Raw genomic sequence first — 14,701 nt, 5'->3', positions numbered from 1 at the left:
AGAGAGAGAGACAGAGACAGAGAGACAGAGAGACAGAGAGACAGAGAGAGAGAGAGAGAGAGAGACAGAGAGCTTGGCCACATTGTCTCACCAGGCAAGAAGCATAGTGGGATTAATGTGGGTACTTGCCTGCATTTCTCCTTTTTACTCATCCAAAACCAAAGTTCCTGGAATGATACTATGCACACTTATGTTGAGTCTTCCTACTTTGATGAACCCAATCTGAAAACGTCCTCATAGACATGCCCAAAGATTTGTCTCCTAGGTGATTCCAGACCCTTTTAAGTTGATAGTCAATATTAACCATCACAGTTCATATAAACCAATGTAAGGGAGGGAGGGGAGGAAGAAAGAAATGAAGGGTCTATTTTGGCTCCCAATCCACCATGACGGAGAAAGCATGTCGACAAAAGTGACTTAATCTGTCACCCTGTCCAAGAAGTAGAGTGAGAAGACAGAAAATGCCAATACATGGCTGTTTTTTCCTCCCTCCCCAATTTTTGTCTAGCCCAGGATCCCAGCTCACAGGATGGTGCCCCCACCCCGTGTTTAGATTAATCTTCCTTCTTAGTTAAAGCTCTCTAGAAATTCTGCAAAAGAAAGTTAAAGGGGCATCTCACTTATGCTATAAATAATCCTTAATACGATCAAGTTGACACTGGAAATTAACCCTGACACCCAGCACAGAAAGCAAAAGAGAGGCCAGCAGATGAGTTTTATGAGGATGAGTTTTAAAAATAAGATCGGCAGGGGCTGGAGAGATGGCTCAGAGGTTAAGAGCACTGGCTGCTCTTCCAGAGGTTCTGAGTTCAATTCCCAGCAACCACATGGTAGCTCATAACCATCTATAATGAGGTCTGGTGCCCTCTTCTGGCCTGCAGTCACATATGCAGGCAGAATGCTATATACATAATAAATAAATAAACCTTAAAAAAATAAATAATAAGATCTGCAGTGTTGAGGAGATGGCTCCACTGGTAAAGTACTGGCCTTGCAAGCATAAAGACCCGAGTTCTATTTCCAGAACTCCTGTTAAAAATCCTAGTTTGAGCCAGGCGTGGTGGCGCACGCCTTTGATCCCAGCACTTGGAAGGCAGAGGCAGACAGATTTCTGAGTTCAAAGCCAGCCTGATCTACAGAGTGAGTTCCAGGACAGCCAGGGCTATACAGAGAAACCCTGTCTCGAAAAACCAAGAAAAAAAAATCCTAGTTTGGTGGCATGCATGGGCTAGGAAGGCAGAGACAGGTAGATCTCCAAGGCTCACCAGCTACTTAATCTTGCTTATTAAGCAAGTTTGTGGTAGTTTGAATGAGAATGGCCTCCATAGAATTATATGTTTGAATACTTGGTCCCCAGTTGATAGAACTGTTTGAAAAGGGTTAAGATGGGTGGCCTTGTTGGAGGAACTTTAAAAAAAAAACTTAGTCAATGACCAATGTGTCTTTTTCACTCTACCTAGTGGTTGTGTCTAAAGATGTGTGCTCTCGGCTACTGCTCCAGCACCATGCCTGCATTCCTGCTGCCATGAACCTCACCATGATGATCATGAACTCTAACCCTTTAAACCTGTGAGCCCTGTGGTGGCTTGGATGCAAATGGACCCCTTAGTATCCAGTTGATGAACCCTATGGAAAGGATTGGGGGTATAGCCTTGTTGAAGGTGTGGCCTTGTTGGAAAATGTGTGTCTTCAGGATTGTTGTTCCAAAATTCCATGCCAGCCCCCTCTCCCTTCTACCTGTGGATCAGCTGCTGCTCTAGCACCATGCCTCTATGCTTCCCACCATGACTAAATGGACTAAACCTCTGAAACTGTAAGTCAGCCCTAATTAAACCTTTCCTTTGTAAGAGTTGCTGTCATTGTATTGTCTCTTCACAACCCTAACTAAGAGAAAAGACAAGTCCCAAATTAATTGCTTTCTTTCATTAGTTGCCTTGGTTACAGTAATTGCATCCTTGCCCCTCCCCCCACAAAATTATACAGCTTATAAAGAAACTACCACCACCACCACCACCCACACACACACACACAAAGTCTAAATAACTTAAACACAGATTGATAGATTTGAATGTGATAATCCTGGGGAGGTATATTTATTATGGCTTTGTTTAAATTATTTGTTATATATATGTATCATATGCTATTTATGTGATTCAACTAAATATTTAGAACTTATTATAGTTTAAGCATTAATCTGAGTGCTCAATATATTCCACTGCATAATGATACCCAAACTCAACATGAGTTACATGCAATTCTTTTTCATTATAAATCTCGTTCTGGGAGGTTGTTAAGGGCAATAACAGAGGTAACAGAACAATTATAACAAAAGGCTAGTAGGAACAGAAACAAGGATGCTCCCATGCAAAACATGAAGAGCTGAGGGTACCCACAAAGTGTGTTATGCCTCCCACCCATTGAGAAGTAGAGTTTCTCTAGCTGTTGAGTCTGAGTTGGCCTTGGCTTGGTGACCTGTAGAGGTGAAGCCCTCATGAGCCTAAAGTTTTAGGAGGACCCAGCTGAATGCACTATTAGAGTGTGGAAACCATGAAGAGTCCCTGGTCTAATAGGGAAGGACCTAGTGGAGGGGACCATGCAGAGGCAATACAAAGAGAAAGAGACACACAACTTCTCTGCTATACCAAGATGCCATTCATGAAAGCATGGCATGTTGAACGATGGCCTGGGTGATTGCAGACCCAGATGACATGGAGTCAAGTTGGCCTCCAAACGATCCCTGTCCAGTTGCAGAATCACACAACCTAGACGATCCTCAATGTAAATCACTGAACTGGGCAGTAGTAGTTTGTTATAGAGACTTAGAAAATGGTACCCAGCAACAAGATTCAGCATTAAAAAAAAAAAAAAAAAACTTAGTCGTGCGTGGTGGTGCACGCCTTTAATCCTAGCACTTGGGAGGCAGAGGCAGGCAGATTTCTGAGTTCGAGGCCAGCCTGGTTTACAAAGTGAGTTCCAGGACAGCCAGGGCTATATAGGGAAACCCTGTCTCCAAAAAAAAAAAAATCTTGAAACAGACGGGTTGTTGGCAGTATCATCTCCATGAGGCAACAGTACACAGATATGTGCTCAGAAATATCTACCTGATGCTGGGAAGATGTTCTAGGACATGAAAATAACATTAGATCATAGGCCTGGTAGGAAAGCCAGCACCCTCCATAATTGTGAGTGGGCCGCATCGTTTCAAGCCTTAAGCAAAAGTATAGTTCCAGGAAGAAAGGGAATCCTGCCCGACTTCCTTCAGACTAAAGTGGCAGCACGGGCCATTCTATAGCTTCCAACATGTTGGCTTAGACTGCAGGGTTTTGATTTTTGTTTGTTTGTTTGTTTGCTTGTTTGTTTGTTTTCTGTTTTGGATTGCCAGCATCAATGAGTGCACGAACCTGTTCCAACACCTACACACACACACACACACACACAAATGCTATTTCAATTTGTGTGGAGACCCTGTGACATCAGTACAGACACTGGGTGTCAGGCAGAAGAAGAAAGGTCTCAAGGACGGACTGTTCATGCTGACCTGATGGACACACAGGAAGTGGTCATCGGAGGCTGGAAGAAACACAGCCCCTTGCAGAAGTGATATAAGATGTAATTCTTGTCAACTGCCAAAGGGAAGATGCATAACACCCCTTAGGAAACCCAAAGCTGTGGCTCAGACTCTTAGTGCAGAAGCTGAGAGTCATTTCGTTGCTTTGTAGCTGTGCAAGAGAAAGTGCAGACCCAGAGAGGAAGGAATTCCTGATTCATAGTGCAGAATAGAGAGTAAACATTTCCAGTGCGCTAGGTTTGAAAATAAAACTGGCTTTCTCGGTGCTTCTTAGTAAAGGTATCAAAATAAGAAGTAGCCCCAATATAATAATGAAACTCAGGGTGTTGTCAGTAAAATGTGTCCTTGGGGTGGAGGCCTTAGTGATGTAGCTGTGAGATACTTTGTGTCTGTGTGTATAAATATTATCTAGAATATGAACAACCCCAAACCACATATGCAATTAACTCAACAGAAAGAGTGAAGATCTGAACAAAGTTTAAATGGACAAAAGCCAGACAGAAGACTTGCTGGCAAACAGGGAATGGTTATATGTTATCTTTCCATCTTTCTCATAATTTAAAACGATTTAAGACGTTTAATAATGGTCATATCATGGAGAAGTGGGCCTTGTAGACTGGTATGAGAGTGTGAAATAATAAAACTATTTCTCAGAGGATTTAGAAACATGTGCAATTTGGAAGCCACTCAAACAAAATATACACTGTGGTGATCTGAGTGAAAATGGCCCCCAAAGGTCCACAGAGAGTGGTACTATTAGGAGGTGTGGTCTTGTTGGAGTAGGCGTGGCCTTATTGGAGGAAGTGTGTGAGTGGCCTTTGTGGTTTTTAGATGCTCAAGGCAGGCCAAGTGTCTGTCTGTCTTCCTGTTGTATGCCAGTCCAGATGTAGAACTCTCAGCTCCTTCTCCATCACTATGTCTGCCTGTATGCCATCATAATGATAATGAACTAAAACTTCTGAGCTGTAAGTCAGCACCAATTAAATATTTTCATTTACAAGATATGCTGTGCTCGTGGTATCTCTTCATAGCAATAGAAACCCTAACTAAAACATGTACAATCTCCTGTTTTACCCGGAAATTCCATCAGTGGGAGTCTGTCATACAGAACACTCCAGTGCACACATGAAGGTATAAGTTGAAGATGTTTACTGTAAGGGAAAGCTGGACAAGAATCAGAACTCTACCACTCCTGTGCCACCAGGAGCCAGATCACCGCCTGGAACACAGCAGAGACTCAAAAATATTTAGTGAATGAATGAATGGGATTGAAAAATTAGAAAATGGGCCAGCACAATGGCTCATTTAAATAAAGGTGATTGCTGCCAAGCCTAAAGACCTGAGTTTGATTCCCAGAACCTACATAGGGGAAGAAAGAATCAACTTCCATGCATGCCTTATGGCAATCCTCCCATCCCCTAAATGTAATAGAGATATGTAATTTAAAATTGGAAATTAAATTTTTGATGACTGGAAATGGTTACATCTACCCTATAAAAAATAAGGTAGATTTGGGCATAGCACTATGAGAGACCCTATCATCAAGTGTTAGGTTAACAAGATTGGAAACAATGTAACTTTCAGCACTGGAGGACTGAATTATGGAACAATGTTCTAATGCATGAACGACTGTACTTATTTTATATTTGCTATTGTGGAGAGTTATCTGCAACACTCCATTTACACAGCAGTAACATTTTGAGCATTTACCGTGACAAGATTATTTATCTTAGTCCTCTTTGTTTCTCTAGATGCCGAGTGCTGCCATTAATGTTCCCATTTTACAAGGTGGGAACACACCACAGCACAGATACACTGAGGGCGGAGTCCGAGGTCATATTGCAACAGAGTCAAGATTTAAGCTCAAATGATCTGGCTTCAGGGTTCACAGGGTTCAGCTTTTGACTCCGTTTTCTTATCTATAAAATGGAGATATCAATAGCAACAGTCTATGTATCATTGCCTTCTGTCCTGGTTGATTCTGTTCCACTCATTCCTCTACTGCGATGCTGAGGGTGAACCCTGGGCACTCTGTAAACTAGGCCAGAGCTCTATCACTGAGCTGCATCTCAGCTCCTGACATAAGTGCCTGACACGTGAGGTGTATCTATCACTAATCTATTCATATAAAGTATGTGTGTGTGTATGTGTGCGTGTGTGAGATGTCTGAAAAGATACTCATCACAATAGTATTATGTTAGGCAAATGATGCAGACTAGCAGGTAGGGATGCTTGCTTCCAAACCTCTAATTACCTGAATTTGATTGCCAGAAGCTACAGAGTGGAGGCAAAGAACTTATTCCATGATTTCTGCATGTGTACTGTGGAACAGGCGCTCGCGCACTCGCGAGCGTGCACACACACACACACACACACACACACACACGTACACACACACGTACACACACAGAGTAAATATATATACTTTTATTAGTTGATCCTGTTATTTTTAGATTGATTATTATTTGATAAACACAAATAATTAACTCTTGCTGAATGCACACATATACACATGAGTGGATAGGTTGAAGAAGTGCTCACCGTCTACACCGCATGGTTAGTGCTAAGCACACATCATGCCAATGCCATGCATCCGGTTTGCTAAGCACCGAGAATTTACAAGCTGTCAAAATGACTGAACAACCAATATCATTTAAACATCTCTAAACAAAATATTTATCAGGACCCTGAGAGTGTTTATACTCGAACATTTTCAAGTAAGACCAAGACCCAAACCACCGAGCATTTGAGCACCCGGGAAGTGTGTGCATCTGAAGACAGAATGTGAAGTTGGGTTTCTGCACATGCCTTCCCAGTCTGTTGGGCTTTCTGTTTAACTTCAGAAATCAGTTCTATGTTAAAATGATGCCAGGGAGTAGCGACACAAATCATTCCCTCTGGGGCAGGTAGTGGGTGGAAGGGGTTCTATGGACTGACTCTATTGACCGATGAAGATGTTGTTCCCAAGGGTCTACACAGGATCACCAAGTGGATTTCGCTTACCTGATGAGTAATATTTCAGTTTTTACAGTCTCTCTTGTTTTGTTTTTATTAATGGTCAGGTGCAAAAAAAAAAAAATGACCAGGATGCTGTTTGGGCTTGTATTTTTGTTTTTTTGTTTTTTTTGTGTGTGTTGTAATTAATTAAAATTAATTAACTTATTTTGAGCCAGGTCTCTCTTTATAACCCAAGCTTGTCCTGGAATTTACAATGTAGCTGTGCAGCCCTTGTTAACCTGGAATTCACAAAAATCCTCCTGGCCCCTTCCACCCCCACAGCAAGCTGAGCAAGCCACCTAGTTAAATGTCGCCTGTGACCTTAACTTTCTGGGCAGGGGCGGTGTCTGATGGAAACCACAAGCCAAAAGACAATGTGAAGTTCCTGTGCCTGGGAGTGATCTTTGTCCCAGAAGCATGGCTGTGGCCAAAGATAGCCCTAAGGGTTCCTTCAGAGTTCAGGACCCTCTGTGGGAAGCAAGCATCTTTGCGGAGCTCAGCAAGGATCAGCGCCCCTATCACAGACACTGCCAACCCGGAGGAGGCAGTGCAGGCGGTGTTCTGGTAACTTGAACAGGGGACCTTCCGCTCAGCACTGGCCTTTGGCTTCCAGCTGATCCACAACACAAGATTCTTTGTTTGGGACAATCTGGAAGGTCCCCCCGCCGCGAGAGCTCCAGCTGAGTCACAGCCTGCTTCCCCGGTGTTCCGCTGCTCACAGTGAGCCTCAGAAGCCAACTCACCTCATCTCTGGCCGGAGGATCTGAGTATAGATGAGACAGCGTCCCAGGAAGATGTCAGAAAAGTGCTTCGTGGTAGGCTCTCCAGTCCACACCAGGAGTGAGTGCGGCCTCAGAACTATGACCACGATCACTACTGCCGAGGCGATCAGGACCAGGAGACCCACTCCGAGACCGATCTGGGCTTTCTTAGAGAGGCGGCAGCCAGGTCTGTCCCCAGACACCTGGCTAAATTCATAGTTAGCCATTGGGCTCCCGAAGACTGGCCCAGGCTAGGCAGGAAGAGAGCACAGGGCTGGCTGGGTCAGAGCCTGCCCCTCCTCCTTTCTTTCACTTGCTTTTATCTGCTTCCTTTCCCACCCCCTACTCCTGCTCCAAAGTTCCACGGGGGTGACTGGACTAATAAGGCTTTTGGGTTGTCAACAGGCACTCCAACTGCTTATTTCCAGACTCCAGAGCAAACTGACCAGAACCTCTCTCTCTCCAAGAGAAGACAGCACTTTAGCCTCTGCTGGTACACAAATAACAGCTTCAGGATACTCCTGGCAAACAACCTTCTGCCACCTGTACACTTGACATGTTTGCTACTTATGCTCGTGTGTGTGTGTGTGTGTGTGTGTGTGTGTGTGTGTGTGTGTGTGTAAAATTATTTTCTATCTCCCTCTCCCTCTCCCTCTCCCTCTCCCTCTCCCTCTCCTCCCTTTTCCTCCCTCCCTCCCTCTCTCTCTCTCTGTTCACCCAAATGCCTGGCAATGAATGGCCTACCTCTACTTCTGAGCTTTGATAAAAATCCTGCCCAAGTATCTTTAAAGTCTCAGCTTCACTCTGCCCCTCATCTCAGGAGGTGTCAGTTCAAACCCAGCCCCAGCTGGTAAAGTGCTGTTAAGATAAACTTATCTCTCTGAACTAGATAGATGTGAGCAGAGACTCACATTCATTACATCAAAACTTGCTTTGATTAGATGGCTTAATACCTCCTAGGTGTTTAGCATAATCCCTAAGACAACAACCGATTAATCAATAAATGTAAGTAATTGCTGCTTGCTCTAGGGGATTGGTAAAGGTAGGATTTTAGAGTTGATAGGATGCTTGCAACCCATCTCATGTGCAGTAATACTCCATCCCACATGGGAACCCCAAAATACAAAGGCTCTCTTTCCCAAGGAGACCCGGCACTCTTCTGCTTAAACAGAGACTTGTCACAGAATGGATCATGACACAGGATTTTCACAGGACACTTTTCAGGCAGAGGGTACTAGATGCAAGAGCTGGGGCAGGAAAGCCCCTTGTTCTGTTTAAGATGCCGGAAAGCAGCCATTGCAGCTATACTACAGGATGAACAGAGAATCCTTCTGAAGGCAGCAGGAGAGTAGGTCTCTGCAGCTCCGTATGTCAGGAGGACTTTTTTAGACTGTGCATTTCATTTTTTGAAACGTTTGCTGTCATTTTGCTTATTCATTTTGTGTGCCTCTCTCCCTCTCTTTTTTTCCTGTGTTTTCTTTTTCTTTTTTTCCTTTTTAAAAATACATTCTTTAATCTTTTTTTGTTTGTTTTTTTGGTTTTGTTTGTTTGTTTGTTTTTTCGAGGCAGGGTTTCTCTGTGTAGCCTTGGCTGTCCTGGAACTCACTCTGTAGACCAGGCTGGCCTCGAACTCAGAAATCTTTAATCTTTTTTTACAGTTCAGACTTCATCTCTTTCCTGGTCCATCCCCACACCTCCTCCTCCCCACCCCCTCTCCAAGAGGACCCACTCCTATCCCTACCCCTCACCCCACCAGACTCCCTCACTCCTTGGGGCTCCAAGTCTCTAGAGGGTTAGGTGCATCTTTTCTGACTGAGTCCAGACCTGGCACTCTTCTACTGTATATGTATTGGACCTCATATCAGTTGGTGTATGCTGCCTGGTCAGTGGCTCAGTGTCTGAGTGGTCTCGGGGGTCCAGGTTAGTTGAGACTGTTGGTCTTCTTTTAGGGTCAACCTTCTCCTCAGCTTCTTCTAGCTTTTCCCTAATTTAACCACAGGGGTCACCAGCTTCTGTACATTGATTGGGTGTAAATATCTGCATCTGACTCATTCAGCTGCTTGTTGGGCCTTTCGAACGGCAGTCATGCTAGGCCCTTGTTTGTAAGCACTCCATAGCATCAGTAATAATGTCAGGCCTTGGGACCTCCCCTTGAGCTGGATCCTAATTTGGGCCTGTTAACTGGACCTCCATTTTTGTTCCTGCAGTTCTTTGGTTCTCTCTCTCTCTCTCTCTGTGTGTGTGTGTGTGTGTGTGTGTGTGTGAGAGAGAGAGAGAGAGAGAGAGAGAGAGAGAGAGAGAGANGAGAGAGAGAGAGAGAGAGAGAGAGAGAGAGAGAGAGAGAGAGAGAGAATATACGCCACAGGACATGAATGGAGGTCCAAGGACACCTTTGAGGGGTCCTTTCTCTCTCTCTACCATGTGTGTCCAAGGCATTGAACTGAGGTCATCAGGTTTGACAGCAGAGAAGACTAAACAAGTTAGGCCATTTCATCAGCACATAATTCTGTTTTAACCTGTTTAAGATCAGTGACCTTAAATGACCTGGCACATGAGGTTTCAGCACAGTTTGTAAAGAGGGTCATCATTTCACAGAAAGACTATGTATCAGATGGAATGGAGAAGTTTCAAAACCTTGGGGAACATTCTTGACGTAGGAGTCAGAAAACTGTGAAAATCCCAGCAAAGGGAACTTGGAAGGGTGACTCCTGAAAAAGAAAGAAGTTCTTAACTAACAGCAGAAAGGAAAAAAAAAAAAACAACCAAACAACATATTATTCACACATGTGTGTGTATGCTCTTATGTGGGATGGCCATATGGGCCAAAATAGGGCATTAGGTCCCTCAGAGTTGAAGTCATAAATGGTTGTGAGCTTCCTGATGCGGATGCTAGGGGGCCTAACTCCAGTTTTCTGCAAGAACAGCAAACACTCTTAAATGCTTCTTTCCATCCTCAAGAGGGAACACTTTCAGGGAATGAGAAGGACACAGCCCAGCAGGGTAGGTTCACTAGAATGTTTGAAGGTTCGATCAGTAAGTTAGAGTGCAGTTGTGTTGAAAAAGGGAGACATTTTGTTTGTTTGTTTAATGTCAAAAGGAACAGAGAAATAAGGATGCAATTGGAAGATGCTGGGCATTATGATGTGGATATGTATAATTCTCTATAGGATCATGATTTTAGAACTCTTGGACCTCAGGTTGGGGAACTATTTTAGGTTTATGAATTTAGGAGGAGGGGCCAAGATGGAGGACTTGGGTTACTCGTTAAAAGTCTTTGATGCTGTGCTGTGCTATCCCTCACAACTTCCTGTCCGGTTCTCTGCCTTCTGGTTGGTCATGATGTGAACTATTCTTCTATGCCATATAATGCTCTACCAAAAGCATAAAGCCGCAGGCGTGGTGGCACATGCCTTTAATCCCAGCACTCGGGAGGCAGAGGCAGGCGGATTTCTGAGTTCGAGGCCAGCCTGGTCTACAAAGTGAGTTCCAGGACAGCCAGGGCTATACAGAGAAACCCTGTCTTGAAAAACCAAAAAAAAAAAAAAAAAAAAAAAAAGCATGAAGCCAAGAGACCATGGACCAAATCCTCTAAAACCTGAACCAAAGTGAAATTTCCTTCTCTTCAGTTGTCATGTTGGATATTTTTTCCTCAACAATGAGAAAGTAACAATAGCCTGGGAGTCAGGAAACAGCATCCTGTTCTGAGACCAGACTTCTCACAGAACTTTTGGAGGCTGACAAGCTGACTCACTTACACAGTAACACTTGACAAATGCAGGAGATGGGGAGAGGAATCTGAGGCACGGTGGGGATGTGGGCCAAAGCTCCAGCTCCTTACAAAAAGAGGTGGAGAATATGAAGGGGTGGGGGTGGGGGTTTTGACAAGGAAGTTGTCTCCTGATTGCTTCTTTCGTGAAGTAGAAAGAGAACACTCCTGTGAGGAACTGTTTGGAACATTGATGGAGACTACTAATCAGGCTGGGGAGTAGACAAGTCTTCAGGGTGTCATTAAATGGTTAAAAGTTCAAAGAAAGGCCAGTTAGTGAACCCCCTCCCCCTCCCAACACCCCCCCCCAGTTTGTGCAACCACACCCACTGCCTAAACAAAAACAAAAAACAAAACAACAACAACAACAAAAGAAAATGGACAAAGGTTGAAGCTCAGTCAGCCAGTCTGTTGGAGATGCCATAGCACAGTATCACACATACTGGGTATCTTAAGCAAAAGAAATGTATTGTCTTGCACTACTGGACGTTCAGGATCAAGGTTTCTGCATGGGTGGCTGTTCTGAGGCCTGTCCACTCGAATTTCAGTCTGCCCTTCTCTTCGTCTTTATTCGCTGAGCAGGTATCTCTGTAACAGACTGCGACCTAATTTCCAGTTTGTATGAAACCACCAGGTGATGGATTTGAGCCTTCCCTCCCTCCATGGTCTCAGTTTAATTATTCTATACAGGTAACTGGGTTATCTTCTATCTTCTTTTGAGACACGAAGTTTAGGGCTTATACCTAAGAATTGTGGGAGTTGTCATGAAGTCCTTAACACTGGGTAAACACCAAACTGAAATTTGAGCAAGGATAGATTTAAGTAATAGACCGTGGCTCCTAAATCCTCCAGCACAAAAGAAAGATAAAAAAACAGTGAAAAGACACAAGATATTGCTGCCATGATTCTAATGGGACTGCAGAATTATAAGAGCCTAGGATATTTATCCTTCCGTGACTTCACAGGTCAAACTCAACATTAGTCTTGTCCACCGTGGCAGAGACGATATGGAGGGAGCATGAGACAGCTAGGGTTTGGTCAGGAAGCTTAGAGCAATGAGAACTATCGTTCAGTTCACATTCTTTTTATTTAGACTAGGGTCCCAAATGATAGAATGGCTGAGATATTTGTCCATATTATCCTTACTTATGATTAGTCTTTCTACTTCAACTAGCTCAATTTAGAAAATCTTCTGAAAACATGCCAATGACATGTCTCCTAGATGATTCCAGAGTCGATATTAACCATCACAGCAGGCCTTCAAGTTGTACCCTCTCGTGGCTGAACACTACAGATGCCAGCAGATGTCCTGAGACAAGACAGATCTCACAGGCTTGGGAATGAGCTACCTAGCCACCAAACACAACTTTGCAGAACATCTTCTAGGCTTCCTTCCCACGAGTATTTACTTAGGGTGTGGTTGGTAACAGTTGACCTTTTTTTTTTCCTCTTTGTATTCTGAAATTTAACATAAAGTCCTTAAGTGCCTGTTAGGCAAATAGATGCACAGCTCCCCCAGTTTACTCCCAGTATCCAGACTTTCCGATGAGTGGAGGGTTACACATGTCACATCTGAACTATAGATTTGAAAATGGAGCATGAGGGCTGGTGAGATGGCTCAGTGGGTAAGAGCACCCGACTGCTCTTCCGAAGGTCCAGAGTTCAAATCCCAGCAACCACATGGTGGCTCACAACCATCTGTAATGAGATCTGACTCCCTCTTCTGGTATGTCTGAAGACAGCTACAGTGTACTTACATATAATAAATAAATAAATCTTAAAAAAAAAAAAAGAAAGAAAATGATGGAGCATGAAGCGCTGCTCCTACTTTGCCTCAAGTTTGCCTCCCTTATCTCTGACCCTGTGCTGTTCTCCCACTTTCTTTTACCCCTTTGCCCTGTGTTTCTTTTCATGTTATCTGTAAGTGCAAAGTTCAAAAACAGTTACTGTGTAACGAGCCTCACCCTCTCCCCCCAACCATCCCTTTTAAAAGAGTATTGTTAACTTTTTCAAAGACATGTTCACTTTTTGTTTATCTGTATGTGTGTGAGCCTATGTGGGTTTATATGTACAAGGTATGTTCAAGAGCCCCTGGAGGTCAAGAAGAGAGCATTAGATTCTCGAAGCTGAAGTTAAAAGAGGTTGTAAGCCACCCATGGTAGGATCTGGTATGCAATTCGGATTCTTTCAAGCACTATTCTATCTAGCCCTATGTATTTGCTTTTGACAATAAATATGATAAATACACATGGAGCAAACTGGTAAACATAAAAAATGACTTTTTCCTTCGCTGGTTTCCTCTTATGTTAATGAACAAATAAGACACACATTTACATATATACATATTTACTTGTATATAATCATATACACATGCATCCACACATACATAGACAGATCTTTATTATAGCATGCCATGTCCTATTGGTTACCTGATTACCTTGGAAAGATAACACCAGCCAAAAACATTGAACCGAGTGGCACAGTATCTAGACTGTGGATTTCCTGGCATTCACTTGAGTAAACCTGCTCTTTTTGCTGTCTTCATTTCTTGTTATTAATCTTCAGTGAGTTGAGGAAACTTGGGCTTTTTGTTCCTCTTTCTGGTAAATATAACAAACACAGGAGAAAATGAATCCAAAACGAAGCCTGCCACCCTTGACTTCTGCAGTCACTTGGTTTGTGAGCTCTCTCCATTTGCATTTTATCTTTCTAAAAGATGCCTAGCTACCGTATCTGAGATTGATACATTCTTAGAGAAGAAAACTACATCTGCATCAACTTCTCATCTCTTCCAAACAGAACATACTGCCACGATATGACTAGTGGGCTGGTTCCCTACACCTTTCTTTTGAGAAATAGTTGACATGCGCTGTCTAATCAGACAAAAGTGAGGCTGACACGAGAGAAACTACACACCTAAAATGGACAGAGTCCTGTGATTATAGACGTATTGGGACACAGTTAACATACTGAGACTCAAAGCATAGCGCATGATAGTTTTAATTCATTTGTTCATTTATTTGACAGATATTGAGGACCCACCATGTGCAAGTCACTGTTAGGTGCCGAGAGCACAGAAATAAAGGGGCCTTGATCTTGGGACACACAGTGAAAAGCATAGGCTTTGTGGTCAGGTAGGAGGGCTTGGCCTTTCCAAAAGAGCATGAGTCTGCTCTGAAGCACACATTCCTCTTCTGTACAATGAAATTAAAGGAATCTTTGGGCTTGGAAGAATTCCTTTGCTAGGGACTCCCTCCAACACAAGTTTGAAGAGTGAGCTCAGATAGTACAGCAGCTACATGGCTGACCAGAGGGATGCCAGTAGATCTGAGCAGCTTTAAGAGAGGCTTAGAGAAGACAGGGTACTACATTAGGGTGTAAATAACAAGCAAGGTATGTAGACAAAAGGGATGGGTGTTCAAACACAGCCTTAAGCAATCTTGTGGATCTGGGGGTGCCTCTAGAGTGGCCCATACACAATTCCTGTTAACATTTTTTATATCTTTCTGTTTAGCTTTGTTGTCGTTTAATCATTGGTAGGTTCAAAGGTAGTTATGAAGCCCAAGGGCTGTTAAGTCTGTTATGAAATTGTGTCTCTTAGAAATCACA

At 43.4% G+C, this 14,701-nt stretch overlaps 1 protein-coding gene across 1 annotated transcript in view; it reads right to left on the bottom strand.

Annotated features, from left to right (window-relative positions):
• Cd38 (CD38 molecule) overlaps nucleotides 1-7,799 on the bottom strand; it is a 45,466-nt gene extending 37,667 nt beyond the window's left edge. The window contains exon 1 of the mRNA XM_021162655.2: nucleotides 7,309-7,799. Within this exon, the coding sequence (XP_021018314.1) occupies nucleotides 7,309-7,553 (245 nt within the window). The 5' untranslated portion in view covers nucleotides 7,554-7,799. The remainder of the gene's footprint in view (nucleotides 1-7,308) is intronic.
• Between the last annotated feature and the right edge of the window lie 6,902 nt (nucleotides 7,800-14,701).

Source organism: Mus caroli, chromosome 5 (assembly GCF_900094665.2).
Source record: "Mus caroli chromosome 5, CAROLI_EIJ_v1.1, whole genome shotgun sequence".
In the NCBI taxonomy this organism is placed as follows: domain Eukaryota; kingdom Metazoa; phylum Chordata; class Mammalia; order Rodentia; family Muridae; genus Mus; species Mus caroli.
This window is presented reverse-complemented; position numbering and strand designations above follow the sequence as displayed.